This window comes from Pocillopora damicornis, chromosome 2 (genome assembly GCF_964200805.1).
Source record: "Pocillopora damicornis chromosome 2, jaPocDami1.2, whole genome shotgun sequence".
NCBI classification, from domain to species: Eukaryota; Metazoa; Cnidaria; class Anthozoa; order Scleractinia; family Pocilloporidae; genus Pocillopora; species Pocillopora damicornis.
The window spans coordinates 5,559,950-5,579,079 of NC_142671.1; the positions used below are offsets into that span (position 1 = coordinate 5,559,950).

The 19,130-nt window shown below is 38.5% G+C and overlaps 3 protein-coding genes across 6 annotated transcripts; 2 read left to right on the forward strand and 1 right to left on the reverse strand.

Moving 5' to 3' along the window:
• Positions 1 to 437: 437 nt before the first annotated feature.
• On the forward strand, positions 438 to 2,427 carry LOC113673419 (RYamide receptor). The gene has a single exon (XM_027189819.2). The coding sequence runs from the start codon at positions 581 to 583 to the stop codon at positions 1,712 to 1,714; it is 1,134 nt and encodes a 377-aa protein (XP_027045620.2). The 5' UTR covers positions 438 to 580; the 3' UTR covers positions 1,715 to 2,427.
• Positions 2,428 to 4,237: 1,810 nt separating this feature from the next.
• Positions 4,238 to 9,776, reverse strand: LOC113673423 (uncharacterized). 2 transcript variants are annotated; one of them, XM_027189822.2, is made up of 8 exons: positions 9,584 to 9,776; positions 8,734 to 8,851; positions 7,983 to 8,147; positions 7,609 to 7,720; positions 7,304 to 7,404; positions 6,444 to 6,668; positions 5,444 to 5,499; positions 4,238 to 5,355 (listed from the first exon to the last, which is right to left on the reverse strand). In XM_027189822.2, exons 2-8 carry the CDS (start codon positions 8,783 to 8,785, stop codon positions 5,185 to 5,187), a joined length of 882 nt encoding a protein of 293 aa, XP_027045623.2. In that variant the 5' UTR covers positions 8,786 to 8,851; positions 9,584 to 9,776; the 3' UTR covers positions 4,238 to 5,184. The 2 variants fall into 2 exon arrangements, with proteins under 2 accessions (XP_027045623.2, XP_089051927.1); XM_089195801.1 differs by lacking the exon at positions 9,584 to 9,776 and adding an exon at positions 8,953 to 9,429.
• A 1,250-nt stretch (positions 9,777 to 11,026) lies between these two features.
• LOC113673523 (uncharacterized) lies at positions 11,027 to 18,343 on the forward strand. Of its 3 annotated transcripts, none has more exons than XM_089195803.1 (8): positions 11,027 to 11,255; positions 12,618 to 12,732; positions 13,304 to 13,627; positions 14,794 to 15,013; positions 15,659 to 15,917; positions 16,034 to 16,205; positions 17,155 to 17,387; positions 17,520 to 18,343. In XM_089195803.1, exons 2-8 carry the CDS (start codon positions 12,663 to 12,665, stop codon positions 17,862 to 17,864), a joined length of 1,623 nt encoding a protein of 540 aa, XP_089051929.1. In that variant the 5' UTR covers positions 11,027 to 11,255; positions 12,618 to 12,662; the 3' UTR covers positions 17,865 to 18,343. The 3 variants fall into 3 exon arrangements, with proteins under 3 accessions (XP_089051929.1, XP_089051931.1, XP_089051930.1); XM_089195805.1 differs by lacking the exon at positions 11,027 to 11,255 and adding an exon at positions 12,019 to 12,141; XM_089195804.1 differs by lacking the exon at positions 11,027 to 11,255 and adding an exon at positions 12,039 to 12,207.
• The last annotated feature ends 787 nt before the right edge of the window (positions 18,344 to 19,130 follow it).

Genomic DNA, 19,130 nt, shown 5'->3' on the forward strand with positions numbered 1-19,130 from the left:
GTGGTATGTTTCATCGATACTCGGTTCAGAAAAAGGTTATAGTTTTTCCTCATGGTGACAAGCAATCTCAATTAAGTGTTATCGTTGTCTCTCGATTAAAATAACTTCTGCGCAACGTGGATCCACGTGATCCAAATTTAAAGGAACTGCATCGCGAGATGAACGATAATTCTTTACTGGCGGCCTAATTTTAATACAGTTTAGAAGACTGTTAATTCAGCCAATTGAGTTCACATATTGTAATTGCAATTGATTGTGGAATTCTCATCGGGTCCATGTAAGGGCAAACGTTCAAACACAACAAGATCCATTTGGTTAAGAATTGAAAAGCCTTTTCCACGATGACTAATTGATGTCCCACAGGGTGTGCTCATGGCGGATTAATCGAAATGCAAATAGTGCTGGCCGTTTCTATGTTTTTTTTATTAAATTTAAGAAAGGGGAGTTGCAGTTGGCGCTTCGCGGCAGAACTTAACGGAGCTTCTCTCTTGGGCGTGACAAGAAATACTCAATTTCTACTAAAAACATAGGGAGAAACATAAATTCATAATTCCGCCTCTGAAGAAAACTGGATACAAAAATGAATGCGATAAACGCATCTTTAAGAAATTCCTCTTTGGAGAACATGACCAATGCTCAAATTGTCTGCCCAGTTACTGGCGATGGAACGGTGTCAAAAGCCGTGCTGACAACAGCGTATTGCATTATCTTAATCCTCTCTTTGGTGGGAAATACTCTTATCATTCTGATCGTCTACCGGAACCCTCGCATGTGGACAGCCTCCAATTTCCTTATCGTTAACATGGCTGCATCAGACCTTCTTCTTCCCTTCTTTGCCGTTCCAAGAATGATCGTGGAGGTGCTGGTGGGCAGAGAACGATGGCTTATTGACGGCACAGCCGGACTGATCCTATGTAAACTCGCGTATTTCTTCCAAGATGTGTCCAGTGCTGTCTCTGTTCAAAGCCTCATCGCTATAACAGCAGACAGATTTTACGCAGTGATGTTCCCTTTGAAAGCAAACGCAATGAAGTCTTATATCAGGTTTGTGATTCCGGCTATCTGGCTCACAGCATTTGGTCTTCATGCGCCATATCTTCAAGTCTTCAAATTGTGCGTGGTAGAAGACAAGCTATACTGCTGTCAAAGGTGGCCAAAGACTACATCACTCCACAGCAAATTTATCTATTTTTATTTAATTCTCTTGTTGGTGTTTGGTGTTCCGTTAATAACGATCATAATTTTGTATGTATTTATTGTTTATAAGTTGTTCCGCCGAAAATTTCCCCTCGGTGCCGGCAATTCCATGACCCAAACTCAGCGAAACCGCCGCGCGAAGCAAAACAAAAACATTTTAAAACTGTCAGTTACTATTGTCGTCATCTTTTTCTTATGTTTTTCTCCCTTACTTGTTCTGGCTATTCTCAGAACTACCGGCAGTAGAAGTCAATGCAATATCGAAGTATTCCGAATAGTTGCCAAGTTGTTGGCGCAGTCAAACTGTGCAGTGAATTCCTTTGTTTATTACGTTTTTAATACACAATTTCGTCGGGGATTTATTTCCTATTTAAAGGCAATTGTTTGCTGTCTTGATGAAAGCGATAATGGCACGAACACCACAGTTGGCTACTCTACCACGGGTCAAAAGATTTCCCTTCTGTCACAAAAACGAACCAAACAGAATCTTTCTATCACGGAAACAATCTCGGAGTAATAAACTTTAACCGGAGAAACAGTAATGTTTGATATCTAAACTTGATAAGTGTTTCTTTTTTATGCCCTTCGGTACACTTAAAAGGCTTCTTACAGCAATCATCATATCCTCATCTTAAAAATTGATAAGATTAGATTTTTTGATGCATTTTTATGGTAGACTTAAAGGTGACATTTTACTTTAGAGAAGCACAGTTGCAGACTCTGAAATTCGGCTTACATAGCAAATTGTTAGATTTATTTTTTCATCTTTTGATTGTTATTGTACAACTAATCATGTTACCGAAATGTGTTCTCAGAGAAATTACTTCTGACCTACGGGTTCTACCGCTGTGATAAACAAGAAATATATTTTGCTTAAATCAAATAATGGTTTGACATGCAATCAGTTTAAATTATTAAATTTATTTTATTCTCCTCGGGTGGTAATATCAATTTAAAAAAGAGGGGAGTTGAATTGAATTTACTCAATTCTGAATTCAGCTTTGTATGAACGAGCAATAAATGTGCAAATATCGAGAAAAGTTTCTTAGCTGTTAGATTGTGTAATTGTTACATTTTGCTGTTCCGAACCACATAATCAAAAACAATAATAGTATAGAAAAACTTTATTGATTATTGACTGAGCTTGAACTTATTAATAAAGCTGTTCAGATTACAGTCGCTAAACGTATTTAAAGAGTAAAGGAATTAAAAGTTACTTCTAAAAATTTACCTCTGGCTGTGAGATATTCATTAAATGTTCTTCCTCAAGCACGCAAATATCACATATAAAAAGCAGCAAAAAAACATTTTTATTCCATTTGAAGGAAGATGCTCCGGACCTTCTGAATCTGAATCTAGCCTTTTTGATAACAAGGGTCTGGAGTTTCAAAGATTCCCGTGAGTGCAGCTTTGTGTAATTGGTTTTTTGAAGAGAAGAGAAGGTTGTATATCTAATAAAATCTTCTTCAGGGGAGCACCTCAGATTTACTTTCATTATTAAGAGAAAGAATATTCATAGCAAGCAAGACAATGATTTAAGAGACAAATGCTGTTTTTTTTTTTTCATTTAAATTAAAGGCAACTTATTCATTTGAGAAACGACAGTCTTAATTTGCAAATTAATCTAGGGGTATAACATATTCCGATGCAGATATTGCACCCGAAGAAATCAGTAAAACTTTGAGAAGTTACCGTATAAAAGAGCTTATTCGGGTGATGCAATACATTTCTTAGCAATTTTGATATTCAGCAAAGTCGATGTTACCCTCCTGATCAATTCCGGGGAAGGTTCTCCGCATAAACCCGTGGCGTCATTTTGATAAGGTTACCGTTAAGCATGATATAAATTAAGCGGCGTCGAAGGTAGCCACAGTGAATAAACTGCTTATATAGCTGAGGGCGTCATGATTGAAAAAAAGAAAATTTAAAAGTCACTTAAGTTACATGCGAGATCACTTGTAGAAGCCATAATTGCTTAAAGATCCTTAAAAGCATCAAACAAGATGAACGTCTAACACCATTCGCTTTTTGTAATAAATCATAAAAGAACTGCGCCTCTTTCGTCACTTTGCTTACTTGGGAAAACACATTACTGATCGTTTTAGTACTGATTGTTGCAAGTATCACTCATCTTAAAGGGTAACTGACGGCTAACAGATCACTTTTTCGGAATACCGTCTGAATCCCTCGGGTAACACATTGAAACAGATACAAGATGTTTCGTATGCCTCTCTGTGCCTTTTTTCGCCGGGAAAATTGTCGTAAATGCTGCTTCGTGAGTCATCCGCCGTAAACGCTTCGATTTTGATCATGTGACCTTACACGTCACACGTGTGTACATTAAGCAAAGTAAATATGGCGGATAGTACTTCGAGTGAAAGCAGTGCTATTTCGGGGTCTGATTATTGGGATTTTGAGGTTTCGATGCATGGAAGGTGAACATAATGAAAGGGTTTATGAAATCAAGCCCTGGCAATTTGAAACGTAACCTAAAATAGAGCGCGAGAGTCAGAAGAGGATCAAGAGCGCGTGCGCGGCGGCCGCCTCAATCAAGAAAGCGAGAATGATGAGTGCATTTACGATTGTAAATAAAGTATCTGAAAATCGGTTACTTATTAAATGTAGAAGCGATCAAGTAAAGAAAACCAAATGTGCAGACTCTTGAATACCATGGGAGTGAAGTGTTTTTATGTTACACGCACGCACCTTCCGAAGCTAAGGTTTCACTGACTGCTTGGATAATCCTCTCTGGTGACTGTTACAGGAACGCGTGCAAGGAGTTTCCTTTTGGCACATGGAATCGCTATCTTCATTGGAATCTCCATAACATGCTTGTGCTATCTGAAAGAGTTCCTGCTCGTGCGACAGCACCTTTCTCAAATCAATATCCAGCTACAAGCCACTGGGAATGCAACATACGATGCAGCTCGCTTGAAAAATAAATTTTCCAAAGTTCTCTTTATTGTAGCAGCTTTTGTACTTTGCTATTTGCCTTTCAGTCTTTCAATAAGAACATCTAACAACAAGAGAGGCCGCACCATGACATTAATAATTTTATTGGGAGGGAGCTCCTGCATTCATTCTCTAATCTACTTTTGGAGGATAAAAGAACTAAAGCGGGCCGCCAAAGGACAAATTTTTCGTGTATGTAAATGTTTCAGTAGTGATAAACGACGAAGTGATTTGACTGCCGTTGACAGAGTTCTAAAACAGTGGTTTACACAACCAATCATTTTTTGCAATCAACAGCATTTCTCTCATGCGCAGATAAAGAAATGTAAAAACCAACGGCATAATTGTATTTTTGCTCACTCTTTCTCGCGAACATAATACTAAGTTTATGATGTGAACACTTTTAAATAACAAGAATTTTAAATCATGATCGCATTTAAAATATCACAGTTTGCCAATGTCACTGTTGGTTTTCAATTTAAATTTTGATCATCCAACTTGTGGCGTCAGCTTCATTTTTAGAGGAAGTTTTAATTTTTCAGCTAATTAATCATTGAAGCTTTTTCTGACTTTTATACCATATTTAATTATTTTTCTTTAAGAAAAAAAATTGGCGAAATCATGCATTTCGCTTCTTATAAGCAGAGACGATGTCAAACACATCTCCACTCTCAAGGTAATTCAAACCTGCGACACTTGTGCACGAAGGTTTCTTAAGAAATTGTTTGAATTTAAAAAAAAATGAAGGAACAAAATGAATGGGAAAAGCAGTTCTCCGATGAAAGTGTTCTTTTGTATTGTGACAAATAAAGAACAGAGGAAACAGAAGAAAAAAACACCTCCTGATTTTCTCTTTGGTTGTCCAGGCGTCCATCACTTACAAAGTCTTTTTCATTTCATTACTCTCACAATAAGCTCTTGCTCCAGGCTTCATACATTTTTGGCGATTGTCACCAATGGCTATTACAAATGTTTCCAAAAAAACTACTAAATACTTATGGCATAGCCATTTTAGGTAAGAGTTGATCACTGCGTTCATGGATCGTCAGGTCTTGGCTCGTCATCGTCATCATCACCATCTGTCTTTTTCCTGAACAGTTTTTTCGTTACCAACGCAATGGACGCTGTACCCACCATTGCGCATGCAATCCCAATACCTATAGCAACAGCGAGGCCCGAGGACTGAGTGCTATTGTCCAATGCAGACTGAAATGAATATAAAACTGAATTGTATTCAACTTGCGATAAAGGTAAAGCAGAAATGACCCCGAAGAGCATTAAAAAAAATACTTACGCCAGTGAAAAGCGTTTTCTCGACCTCTTGGTTCTCTGGGATTGCTATAGCTCCACCTTAAAAGAAGAAGAGAGGTCGAGAGTTGCAAATGTTCCAAAAATGAGTAGCGCGCAATGCCGAGGTAAAACTCATGCCAATAAGAATTTTATTATTAATTACAAATTAGAGCTTAATCGTCAAAATAAATTTCAGAGAGGCCGGGGTGATGAGAATTACTGAGTTTGCAGACCCTCGTGGGGGAAGGGATAACTAATCTATTGAATGAGTAAAAGGTGTTTATTATTTGGATTTTATTATCCAGTTGCACAAAGTAGAGTTCAAATAACGCACGCATAGAGTACGAATATCCTACGACATTCAGTGTACGGTTATTTGGACAGTTGATTATTTTGTGCTGTAAGAAGACCAGTTTGACCAGTCAGCTGCGCGTGCTACGCTTCTCTTTCTGCTTTGCCTTTCCTGCCTTATGAGAAATTAGCAGAAAAAAAATTTGGATAATAAATAACTCATTAGACGTTTTGGTGTGTTGTATCGCTGAGTATTTTTACTTGTAGTTTGTATTTTGACTCGCATTACGGGCTCGTCAAAATACGGCACGACTCGCAAAAATACTTAGTGATACTACACACCCAAACGACTAATAAGATATATGTATTATGTTTATCATCCGTGGTGTTTCGGTTTTTGTGTGCTTTCTTTAACATGCAGATCTGAAATTATTTAGAACGTGTGAAATTAAGTAAATGGGGAGACACAAAACGTTTTCCTGACCAGCAATTGGTAGAATTAAAAACATGGCCGAAATTTCTTTCCTCGAAGAATTCTCCCGATGAACTTCTGGTAACCGATCGATCGGATTAGAGGGAAGTCAACTCTGCTATATTTTTGCCGACCGGGTTTGTACTTCGGAAACAGAAATCCGATTCCTACCGCTGTAACCACGAATGTAAATATCTAACGTAATTTATTTAAAAAGGTGGACATAGGCAGATATGCTCACCTGGAGTATAATAGCAATATGTTAGTTTCATCTGTGATCCATGCGTGTCCACTTGGAATGGATTTTTACCCTCGATGCTTACTTCATATCTGCCAACGTTCTTATCGAAATTAACACTTTCCTCTTTTAGTGTTGCACCTTTGACTTGCTGACAATTTTCGCCACTCAGGGAGTACAAGTAGAAAGGCTTGTCGAGGGGAAGCGAAATAGAACTGTTAATTTCACCTGTAGGAGAGAAAGTTACAAAGGCTTGAAATTAAGGAGATCTAACGAGGTATGTGAAGACGTATAGTGTTTACTGCAAGGCTGAAACATCAAGGGATCGTAACTTGAGCCGGATCCACCAAAACTTTGTTACAGTTGATAGAGAATAGCGAGAGTCAACCTTAGTCCCCTGCATGGTCTTTCCTACGCTACAATCAGCGACAAAACGGTCGACACATCACCACTGAGATCGCAATATTTGGGAATAGCAAACCAGTTTCATCCCTAACACCTTTTGTTTCATCTATTTACTCGTGTACGATGTGGCATTTTGTTTTCTGTGATTGTGCAACCATAGAATGGGGGAAGGGACCCACTAGTATTGTAGCAAACTGCAGTTCACCATAAACTTCAATCTAACTGGGAACGTGGGCACGTGGATGTTAGTTGTCAAAAAAGTTTGTCGTGGACTGAAACCCTTCTTGAGTTAGTGTTGAAACGTGTTACTAAAATGTTTTGGTGTAAATTTAGATGATAGCCGAATGGAAAGTCCACGCGTAAAGAAATTTCGCGAAATAATGTTGCTTATTTTAAACTATATCCACCTCCACGTTTGGTTAAGATTTTAATTTTAAAAGGGGTAAAATAACTTTCACCTCTGGTACTACAACAGTAGTTAACTGTTCTTTCTTTTAACTTTTTCCCATTGACAGTTGCGTCTTGGAAGCTGGAAGATTTTGGACGCCAAAGGACGGAGCTGTAAATTTAAATAACAACACGCCGAACAAAAATAAATAAATTAAATTGATAAAAACAATTATGAATTACCGTCCAATTAACCAGCAAAAATCTGCAATTGCTTTCATTTGGAAGCCTAATAGGAACTCTCTTTACAGAATTGTAGCTTTTAAAATATATCTAGTGCCCCAATGATATCAAAGATGACATAATGGTTATTTACCCATCCGCGAATCCAACTGGACAAGAATCGTGTTTTAAAATACAGTATCTTCCTGCTGGCCAATCCTGTGTCTTGTCCGTACTTGTCTTGATACAAAAGTCTTGTTCAATACCTATAGCAAAGCAATAAAAATACTAAAAAAAAAATATGATCCAAGCTTGTGGAATAGTTCTTGACAGTATGAAACATATCTTCTGAGTGGGCATCCCCTTACCGCCGTCTTACCGCTCTACGTACGGCATCTATCGTTTTCACATCTTCCTATTCCATGATCGGCAGCTACTGCGTGTTTTTGTCTTACCAGCTTGTGGCTGCAGGAACCGATCTAAAATGTTGAGCAGTGCCAGTGAGAAATTAATTTAACCTACGCATACCTTCTTTAGTAATCCAGCCAGCCAAGTGTAGGTTATTATAGGCTTCACGGTCGACCAGGTTACCAGTTTTATCATCGTGAAATCTTCGACCTTCGAACCAGTTATTCGGGCATCCCGCTTTGGGCATAGGAAGGCCATATTTACCGGTTGGCCATGAAACTTTTCCTAAAAACAACAATAAAAGGTTATAAGGTAATAGAATAAAAAAGGGAAGGTTACTCAGCTGCAGAAAATGCAAGGCTTTTTATTTTTGCGTTGCCCTAGATTCAATCGTTTTTTTCTCGGACTGAACAGCATACAACGCTGCAGAGAAGCGCATTGTGTTTGCACGCGACATCAAATTTAAAACTCGGAACTGTATTCTTAGTTAGCCGAATTTAATCTTATCTTCAGTGTATATAAATTGAGTCTCCCATGATACATAGCATACATGTAGGGCAGCCATGATTTCTCAGCTTTAAAATGCAAACCTACCTTTGCTCAACTGTTTCGAGCAAAGGCGACTATTTATCGTCATCTGAGAAAAATAATCTTCCTTATAGACTTGACAAAATCTTTGAGCTACTGCAAACGATTCATCATTTAGCCTATTAAACGTTCGTCTCTTATCTTTTTTCCAGCGGTAAGAGAAGACTTGGTTATGCTCCAAAAATAATACTTGGAACATGTGATTCGCTTTGAATCTTTTTTTTTTTTTTTAAGGAAAGCTCAAGCGGGATTTCATCAACACTATTAGCTTAAAATAGTTTACCTTTGGTCGAGTGACACCAGAAAACCACCAGTGATAAAGTTAACCAAAACATTAGGTAGCTTGATATGTCTCTGTCTTGAGAGTCCAGTCAACACTATGCTGTTTAATGCGTCATTTTCTGTTTAACATCAATGTAACAACATCAGTGAAACAAAATATTCGGTTCTAGCCTGGTGAAAATTATTACTGTAAAAGATGCTCTCGAAGCTAATTCCTCACCAACATTACGAAATAATTTCTAGTTGCACAGTCATTTCAGCTTTTACGCCAGTTTCAGTCAACCACTTGAGGTTTAAAAGTAGAATTGGAGGCAAGAAACTTTGTACAAAAAAACGGCGTCGTTCAGCCTTTAAACAGGAAGGATTCAAAGATTCCAAACTAGAAACACCTTTCTTTTCTTATGACCGCATTTAACCGTGAATTGTACCTGTCGATTAGGTAATGTCTTCTTATACATAAATCTCGCGCGAAAATTTAAGCCGTTGCTTCGTTCTTCCTTATAGCCCCTTTGTTCCTCCAATGTTTTTAGGAATCTTTTTTCGGATATTCATTTGGTGCAATTTTTAACATTATTCGAAGTATCTTCAAAATTGAAAGTATCACAAAAATTCTTCCCTAATCTTGCAAGTTTTGCCCGACAAACTTGGTATCTTGTTTGAATGTCTCATCACTCTGAATGCGATGTTTCATGAAACCTTCAGACGAAACACGATCGCTTTGAAAATATAGAGAACAATTGTAACACAATAGGAAAAAAATGCTAAAATAAATTGACTGAAATTTCAATCCGTCACAGTTATGCTCATAAAACAAAACGTCAGCCATCATAAAATTGTTTCCCCGGGCTTACCTTGCGAGCGCCTTTGAATCCTTTGTTCTTAGAAATACTCCCTCATATTTCTGTAAGAACGAGAGAGGGAATTTGTTCTGTGTTTACAGTTTTCTGCCGTCTAGTGTATTACCATGAAAAATGAACCTAATTCCAAAAGGATTTCTTGCAAAAAGTCATGGGACCGTTAACTTGCTCTGCCTGCGCAGTTTTCGGATTTGGTCAAACCTGTTGTCAATTGTTCCTTGCTCGTGGCGCGAGATGACAAAACAAATAAATGCGATACGGTTCAACAAGCAAATGAAACGGTTAATAAGACGAGCGCAGAGATGGCAGAGAGACTTATTTAAGAATAAGTGGTTATAAACCATGTAGGTAATATTTATGTATCTAAAATGGAAAGCGTTTCTTTATGCACGTGAAATTAACTGCTCTTCAAGGCGGTAATCAGAGACGTAGCGACGCAATAATTAACAAGCGCGGTAGACCTCTCACTGGGCAATTTTGTCATGTTCTCGGGCAAAACGGTTAACCCTCAAAGTACCCTTTTCCACCCAGAATTTTGAATTAATACCACATCATCGCCTATCTAGGAAAGAATGCTCTGGGACGATAAAATTAACAGAAGTGTTAATTGTTACCGGAATTGTATTCAGAGTCAGATTTTGGTTCTAAAGTAGTAGAGTTGTTTTCAAATACATGTTAATATGGGGGGACCCTACCTTAGGAGCGACTTTCAACTTTGACTGACACACTCGCCCCAGTGTCAAACAGGAACTCACTGGATACGTCATGTAACATGAATGCTTGCATGGGTTTCATCACGTCGTGAGCCAAATGATTAGTGGGTTTTTTTTATGTCACAACTGATTTTAATAATTTTTAATGAACTAGTTTTTATTGATTTAACTTCTTTTTCTTTTTTTGGGTGGGGACGGGGGGGAGGGGTTACCTAACAAGCTTTCACAAGACTGCCGCTGAGGTTAGCGACTACTTAATCTCGAAAACACGCAAAAAATGCTATTTGACGAGAATATAATTTGTATCCTGCTAGCATTTGTAACCCAGGAATATGCCTGCGTGGAGTACCGTTTTCTTGCTAGCCATAGGTTATTTTTAATATAACATTCGACTATAAGGTGCAAGAGGGCATAATTGGTTCTACCCGAATCAAGCGCTTTGTTAGCCAGGAGCAAATAAATCCATAAATAGCAAGAAATAAAAACTCCCGATCAGTCCTTGATACCTTTTAGGTATATCTGAGTGTATTCACTTGTTTAAAGTCTACTTGGTACCGCGTGTTGCAATGGCGACATCTTGTCTAAACGCAAAATACCCTTCCATCCCCCATATACATATTACTTTTCATGACAATAGGCCACCCCTCTCCACCTGTTATATTCCTTCCCTTGAAATACAAACGACACCTAAGCTATCGCTAAAACGCAACGAATATCATTTCCTGTCAGATTCAGCGGAGGGGAACACACAAAACCGCCTAATTGACTCTTCCTAGAATCCTTCAACTTGAAAAACGGAAGGACTTACCAGAAGGCCAGAGACATGTGACGTCACTAGAAACCTGTTTGTTGTTGCGGATGAGCGGGTTATTATCTCACTCGAGAGGTTGCGTTAATATATTGATAGAAAAAGGTTGTGAAAAGAAACATGGCGGACACTTGAAGCCAAAAAGGTATGGTAGACTAGGACGTATTTTAAGTTGGTTTCAAATACTTTTTATTGAACGCCATCGATTTTGTTTCGGGGGTGTTTTAATGTTCAGTCGACTTTGTTCGAGAGAGCATCTAACGCAAGGGTGTGAGGTCAGTTTAGCTTACAATCACGTTTTTGGTTTTATGGTTGCTTTGTTTGAATTCACAAACCCCGACCGCACCGCAAGTTGTGAGTACTGCAAAATACTGATCAATCTTTTCAGATCCTGAAAACATATGGATGTAAAAATAAGCGAAAGTCTCTGAACAAAAAAAGACATTTAGATCTAATCTTAATTTTCCTTAATAAAAAAATATGTTATTGGTCGTTTAGTGATCGATCTTCGTCTCGAAATTCCATCGATTTAGCGTTGCTCGAAGGGGTTTTTTTTCTTTCCAAATAACTGATTGAATTTTTCTTTTAGTTGGGTGGTGTTCTGATTTGAAACGCAGATCGGGCAAAATCGAAGTCAGCAAAACGTGAACGCGAAATAACTTTAAAATTACGAGAGACTAAATCCTTCCAAGCGAGTGATTCAGGAAATCAAAACAAGGAAAAAGGCGTCTGAATGACAAAGCTACTATTTAAGTTTTGATTTTCATTGAACCATTGGAGTCTTAGAGTTTCAAGTTGGCAGAAATTTGACAGAAGCTGTCTCCGCTTTCGTTAGAACATCTATCAAAAATCCACTCTATAGCCACTCAATAAACACGCCTAAAATTAAATTGTTTGGATAATTACGTGTTCAAGTTACGTGATGGATGAGTTTGGTATTACCGTGCTGAGAAACCAGTTGGAATCAGTCCGAACAGTAAAAATGCCATTATAAAGCATCATTCTACTTATGAGTGGCTCGCCGATGCAAGGTTTGTGAAAATGGGAAGGAGTGCAGCCTTCACAAGGCACTCGTCCGGTAGTAGTGCACCAATAGGGTAAATATATTATAAACCTGTTACTTTGCAGATACTCAAAAACTTAAAAGAATCTAAATTAGAGAAAGGTTTACCGAAGCAACCATTAATAACCACATTTTACTTGAATTAGAATTAACAAAGGTCAAACGTTTTAATCGAATATAGAAGAAAACCCGTAGGACTGCTACGTGTTTAGACTTAACGTTAACGCCCACTGCAACGCACTTAACTCTATTTTTTCATATAATGAATAAGTCCAGACGCGTTTAGAGGGAGACATGAGGTAATGTTTGGTTAGGTTTGTGTCGACAAAATATAAGTCAGGTCAGTTGGATATCTGTTGCTTTCAAGACTGTAACTCTCGACAAATTTAAACAGACAAGTTCGAATTTATATCATTAATTATTTCCTCTTCTTTTTTTTTTTAGCTAAACTGCAACAGAAATGAATATCATTCCTGTGATTCCTGAAAGATGACTTTTGCTTTCAAAGTTCTTTTCCTTGCACTGTTGGAACTTTGTCTTTTCGTGGAATATGACCTAGGTAACTGACATTGTATAATGACAAAGTTTAAATTCAATGGCATGCACGAAATTTAAAATGATGAAGCTAGGATAAGTGTCTGCATCATATCACAGCCCATTCATCTATAACGAAGCATGTTTTGTCTTAGAAGACAGCCAACTGAGTTTGTTATGAAGTGAAAGGATTAACGTTGGCGAAATACCATTCACTCGACTAGAAGTGAAGGATGAAGTAAAGGCCACATTGAATGTGAGATTCTATGATAAGCAAACTTGTGTTTAAGTTGCTGCCAAGAAAATCACTTACTCAGCTAGAGATAGATGAAGAAGTAGGTGCTACTTTCAAGGTGACAAGAAAATCAAAAGATTCCATGATAAGGAAACGAAAAAATTACCTTACAAATGTCGCTTTGGTTAGTTCTTCCCCGCGTAGCAGTATGCATTATAATTAGAAGCTGTAGAGACTGGTAGCACTAAATTATTTTCTTTCCTGGCAACGAACTGCGAAATATGAGATCTTTGACGTTTAACATACGTGCTATGGTTTTCAGATTTGAATGACAGTGCCACTTCAAATGTTTTACTTGCAGCACCTTTGTTTTACGTAAAGCGAATTCCAGAGACAGAGATCCAAATTCTAGGCACGGTCAGCAGCGTGCGGCAAGAAAGAAGCTCATCCGTCACTAATGCGCCTGTGCTGGCAAAAAGCGTCATCAAAACTAAGGACAACCATGACAAAAATGTGGAGGAAACAAAAAGAGATGTGAGTCTTGAAGAACTGTTAACAGATGACAGTCGGAAAAGAGAAAAAAGAATTGACAATGATAAAAAGAACGTTGAAGGAGAGACTCAAATACAAAAACCCGCAAGAGCGAATAAAAATTCAGTCAATTCTTCGCCGACATCGACTCTGGGTAAGCTAGCAGGCAATTGCCAACTTTGCTTATTGCACCGATGATAGCACTTATGATAAATGAAATCAAATTCTAGCACGTAAAACTGATGCACTTTCTACCAAAGCACGCTTTTTGTGACTCGTCAAAGAGCCGTGCCTAAGCAAATCGTTGTAGTATAACTTTCCTTGAAGTAGGTGACTCGAGAACATGAGTTGCGTTGCTAACGGCAGGCGTTCAATTACAAGGTTACACTCTCATTATATTTGTGACTAACTGTACAACAGTGTACTGAAGGAAGGTGATGTCATCAAGCCTGAAATTCTCTGGCCATGTATTTCTAAGGGGACGACTGTATGTAAAACCAAAGTAATCACGATGGGAATAAGAAGATGGAGAATTTCTTTCTGTTCGGGAAATTTTATTTCCTCGAGTCAAGTACTTTCTTTTGTGTACTGTCGATTTTTTGTGTGCTACCGACCTTCATACTCTCGATTATAAGAGGAAAACTCTTGATTCGAGGAGAAAATATTGACTTGGGAAAGAGAGATTCTCAGCTCCCGAAGACAAAGCAAAAATAAAAAAAAAATCTTAACTACTTTTGTGCACAATAAAATCACAAGAGTAACGAGGATTGGGCGGCCCCTAATCTCAAGAATTTTTAAAATCACAGAGCTTAAGAAACTTTAGCTGGGCCAGGGCGAGTGTCGTTGTGAATCTTGTTCAAATTAAATTGCGGTAGCCAATAGTATAGATAGTCATTGTTGTCACGAGTTGTAAAGAAAGTCTTTTGTCAGCCTTCCATGGTGACCTCTCCCAATTAGAGTCATAATGCTTTTGGTAGCAGAACACCCTTATTTTAAGTACTTTTGATCTCATTGCATCATCTTACCTGTACATTCCTAGGGAAGATAGTACGCGTTCTTACCCATGGATCCTTAATTCTTAAAACATTAACCAAACATTTATGAAAAGCAAAGTTGAATTCTCTTTAAATAAGTCCATCAGGCAAAGAGCGATGACAGGTCGCTGTTTCTAAGTGCTACAAAGAGAAGATTAATCCAATTGCTGTACACCAAGAGGAAATAATGTCCCAGTTTTTCCTCTTGTGTACTAACTTAAATTTTAAACGATGCAGGTTTCTGATTGATCACATCGGTTTCCTTTTTTTTTTTCTATTCAAATAGAACTTAGATGGCCATCCGGGACTTATGGACTTCCCAAGCCGGTTGATGGGTGTCCGAAAGCAGATGGCTTTGAGTGGAAGACTGGGTACCGATTCCACGACACTGAGGATGATGGGACGGAGAATCAACATTCTGACAGTTTTCATTTGGCGGGTGAATTCAGCGATGAAGGAATAAAACATGAATTTTGTATTAAAACCGATGATACAGGCGGAGGAAGGTATGTAAACTGAAGTACATATTAGTTTACTCTTGAATAACTAATATTCTATGCAACTCATCTGCTATATTGGAATCGAAATTCCTGAAGCTTGGATACCCACGATCAAACAACACAACAGCCGATCGATGAGGAGCTATGAGGGAACATCATCTTACAACCGGAATAATAATGAGGATCGAAATGCACCAATAGCAGCGAACCAACGTGCCCCAAATAGCGACATGTAAACAATCGACCTCATCGCCTGATGAAGACTAGTAGTGTTGCAGTTGAAACGTCGCGATCAACATCAAAAGTGACTCTATCGTAAGACAAAGGCGAATAAAGTTCACCATCTATCTTACACCACGATGAACAATAAACACATATTTTATTACATTTCTCCTTACAATATCACCCCTGAATCACACATTAAGGTCACGAGAACAAGGGAAATGATCCCTGAATAGAGAAGCTCTTGCAGGATTGTTAAATAAATTCTAATACAGCACCTTAGGAAGTGTATAGAGAACAGTTCGAAGAATATACATGCTGATGTTAGGATGTAAATGGCTACGTACTGTACGTCATGCTGACAGCTTCTTGTCATGTTGACTCTTTTTCTGTTTAAAAGCTCCTAATCACCGCATTAACCTTTCTCAGATGGCCAGATGGAAAATACTGCATTTACAAAAAGGGATCCCGCTGCCCCACTGGCCTCGACGAGGGATTTGTTATATGGGATGATGAAAACAAAGACAATAAAAATTCTAAATACGGAGACTTACCCGAAGGTCTTTTCAACGAAGACTCCAAGATTTTCTTTTGCTGCAGCACAACTGGTAGTGCCAGCAAAGAGATCACTCTGCCCAACAAAGCTCCATTCTTACTATTTGCTTACGAGTCTTATCTTTGCCAGAAGGTGAGTCGTCATAAAGAAAACAATAATTTTATCAACGTTCGCGCAAACCTTTAAAACTACTAATTTAAGGAAAAAATTAATTTTCAAGTTGTTTGTGTATTCATTATTATCTTCAGGTTAAAGGTATGAGAGTGGAGACAGAGTTCGTCAAATTCGATGACGAAGACCGAGGCAATATCGATTACGAAGGTGGCGAATTTCCGTTCGGAATACACCGAGCAGACAAAGACCACATGTTTTTTTTATGTTACTACACACCGGAGGGACAAAACAGCACTTTGATGCCAGGTAAAGAAACGTTGTCTGAGTCTTCCCTCCCATCGGAATATAGATACTGGAAAAATATAACCTTGAATCAATTTGTAACCTGCGATCGCGGATTTGTTGATCGTTCGAGCGATGGTTACACGGTGTTACTAGCTGCTAGGAGTGCAGGGAAGTTTTACAGCTCGTTATCTGAGAGTCCGTCGCCAAGATGTATCCCATGTAAACAATAAACTGCCACTGAGCTGAGCAGAGAAATCAATATTAGTAGGATAACTTCTTGTTTAAAGGTTTTCAGTCCGTAAGCGCAATTTATGAACCAAACACATTTTTTAAATCGAGGCTACGCAATCAAACCTAGGATAAGATTTACAGAAGGACCTCGACTTGACGAACTTCTATATGACGAAGTTCTCGGTATAACGAACGATACTCTTCAGCCCGGCTAAAGTTGCTGTAGCTATGTACAGACCTGTACAGTGTACTGTAGCTTTACGTAGACATCAAAACACAAATATCATTTAAAGGAATCGTTCCGATCCCGAGATGCTGGGTAGCACGACGTCGCACCACAAATAAAACAAAAACAACTACAACAAAACAGAAAAAAGAAATAAAACAAAACAGCAACTGTCAACCAGCCATCGATATAACGAACATTTTGGTTGTTTTTCTGCAAATTCGTGAAATCGAGGTTTTTGATATAACGAACCCTCCATAAAAAGAACCAATTTCCCCAATCCCTTGGTACTTCGTTTAATCGAGGTCCCACTGTAGCAATTTGATTGTGCATCTTATAGACTCAACACCCAATGCTTGTACATAAATGAGCGTTTGAGACTTATTGACTTTTATCTTTCTGCAGCCTACCTTCAAGCAATTTTTGTCAAGTTGCAATCTTTCACGGCTAAGGTACTCCAACCTTCGTTTACGTGTTGTTCTGTTACGCTAACGCGTTGTCTTGTCTCCTTAGTCTCTGCAGACAATAAAAGTAAGAGCTCATCTTCTTCCAAGAATTTCATTCTAAAAGATGGACTCAAAAAGCACAAGTCGAAATCGGAAAACAAACAAGTCGATAAACTGGAGGAACTGGAAAAATTGCGAAACTCCGAGAAAATGATGGACGCATTCCTTGCCAGTACTGCTCCGCATAACAAAGAAACAAACAAAAATGAGAGGACGAAGACGATCATTAAAACTATAAGGGTATGTCAAACAATCTATGATTTAATGACTGACTGATCACGACTAACTGATTAATTGAATTATTGATTCATCAATTAATTCCACCACCCGTCAACAACTGAACCATGTGACATGTCATATTTTCATTTTCAGATCCCCGAACGCGAGAACACGACCTCAATAGTTGTAACAACAGCTGGGATCGTCTTGGGTATCGTGGTGTTAGGGGCAGTGGTCGGTATAGTTGTCATAAAACATATCAGGTCAAACAGAGATGGGATCAACGTAGATTCACTGGATGAACAAATTTACACGGCGTCCTCACGGAGAAGTAGCTTCACCACCTCAGAAGATGAAGTGGAACTCACTGAAGCTGACTTTGAAGATGAGTTGGTTGAAGACCAATATCTTCCGTCAGACTCCGAACTTAAGTCAGGCTTAGAACTCATGTTTCTTAAACAACAAAGACATTATTGGACACGGAAAAAGAAGCCCTGATAGAATGCTTTACAGATATAATAGTGTATTCAAGGATATTCCTCCAGGAGACTTTAAATGGACCTGGAAAGTTTCCGTTTGGACCGTGGTCCGTTACTTGAGGTCACAAAGACACTGAGTATAAAGACTGAAGATAATTTAATTGTACCTCGATGTAAATAAATGAAACACCTGCTCAACGCACAACTCATAAAGAATTGGAAAAAAATTGAAAAATGAGGCACACAAACAGTTAATGTCGCAAATACAGGACACTCAGATAACTCCCATTCAAAGTTTGTCCATCATTTAATAGAGACAAGTAAACTTTTTAGCAATGAAATAACGGAACCATGTTTCGATGCCGTACCCTGTTTAATTTGCACTTTGTTACTTTAGATGATTGATGAATCAGGGAAATTTTTAGCCATAGTGAGTGGAGATTAGTGTCACCCCACTCCTTATTTGCTTTTTAATTAAAACAGTGAACATTTATGGAAGTTCTTTTCGTATGTATTTGGTCTAAATAATTCTGGCAGCGCTAGCTTAGTTCTTTTTTCATTTCGTTGTTGCGAGATCAGCAACATTCGGCGTCAAGTTGTAGGGAACTTTTTCAGCCTAAACATCACGAAAACCCAAACCCCTGACCTTCATATTGCCTCACCGCTCTCGTTAGCGGCAGATTGAGCCGATAGTACCTAGAGGTGTATAACGTTCTTACCGCCCATGCTGATGGCGCTGTGCGAAATTTACAAAGTATTACTGGTTGTATTTCCAACATCATCCTCAGGACTGCTATTCAGTTCTACGCTATGTTCATTTTTGTGTCGACGCGACTTTTGATTTCAGTAGACCATGCTGGTATTAAGATGTGGAAGACTTGAAGAGGTGGCTTTGGTGAGAAACTGAAAGATTTAATTTTCAACTTGTACTCTGGAGCCCAAAATAGGTGGCAAAGCGCTAATAGAAGAGACGAAAGGCCTTCGCTGAGAAAAAATTGATGAATAATGAGCCACTAAAATAGACAAAGATGTTCTACCGCTGAGCCGCAGAAACTCTATGGTGCGCAAGGCCCATTACGAAGTTCACATATGACATGCGTCCTGCATAATGCTAGGATCATGTCCCAAGCTCGAGACAAGACGAAAAAACATCTTTCTTTATTTCTTAACCGAGCTAAAAAATCATCATCTTTTTTATTCTATTTACAAAACATGACGCTATCGACATTGCTGATCCTAAAAGATGTTGGCCGAACACGCAGAAGGCGCCTAGAAACTTGCTTTG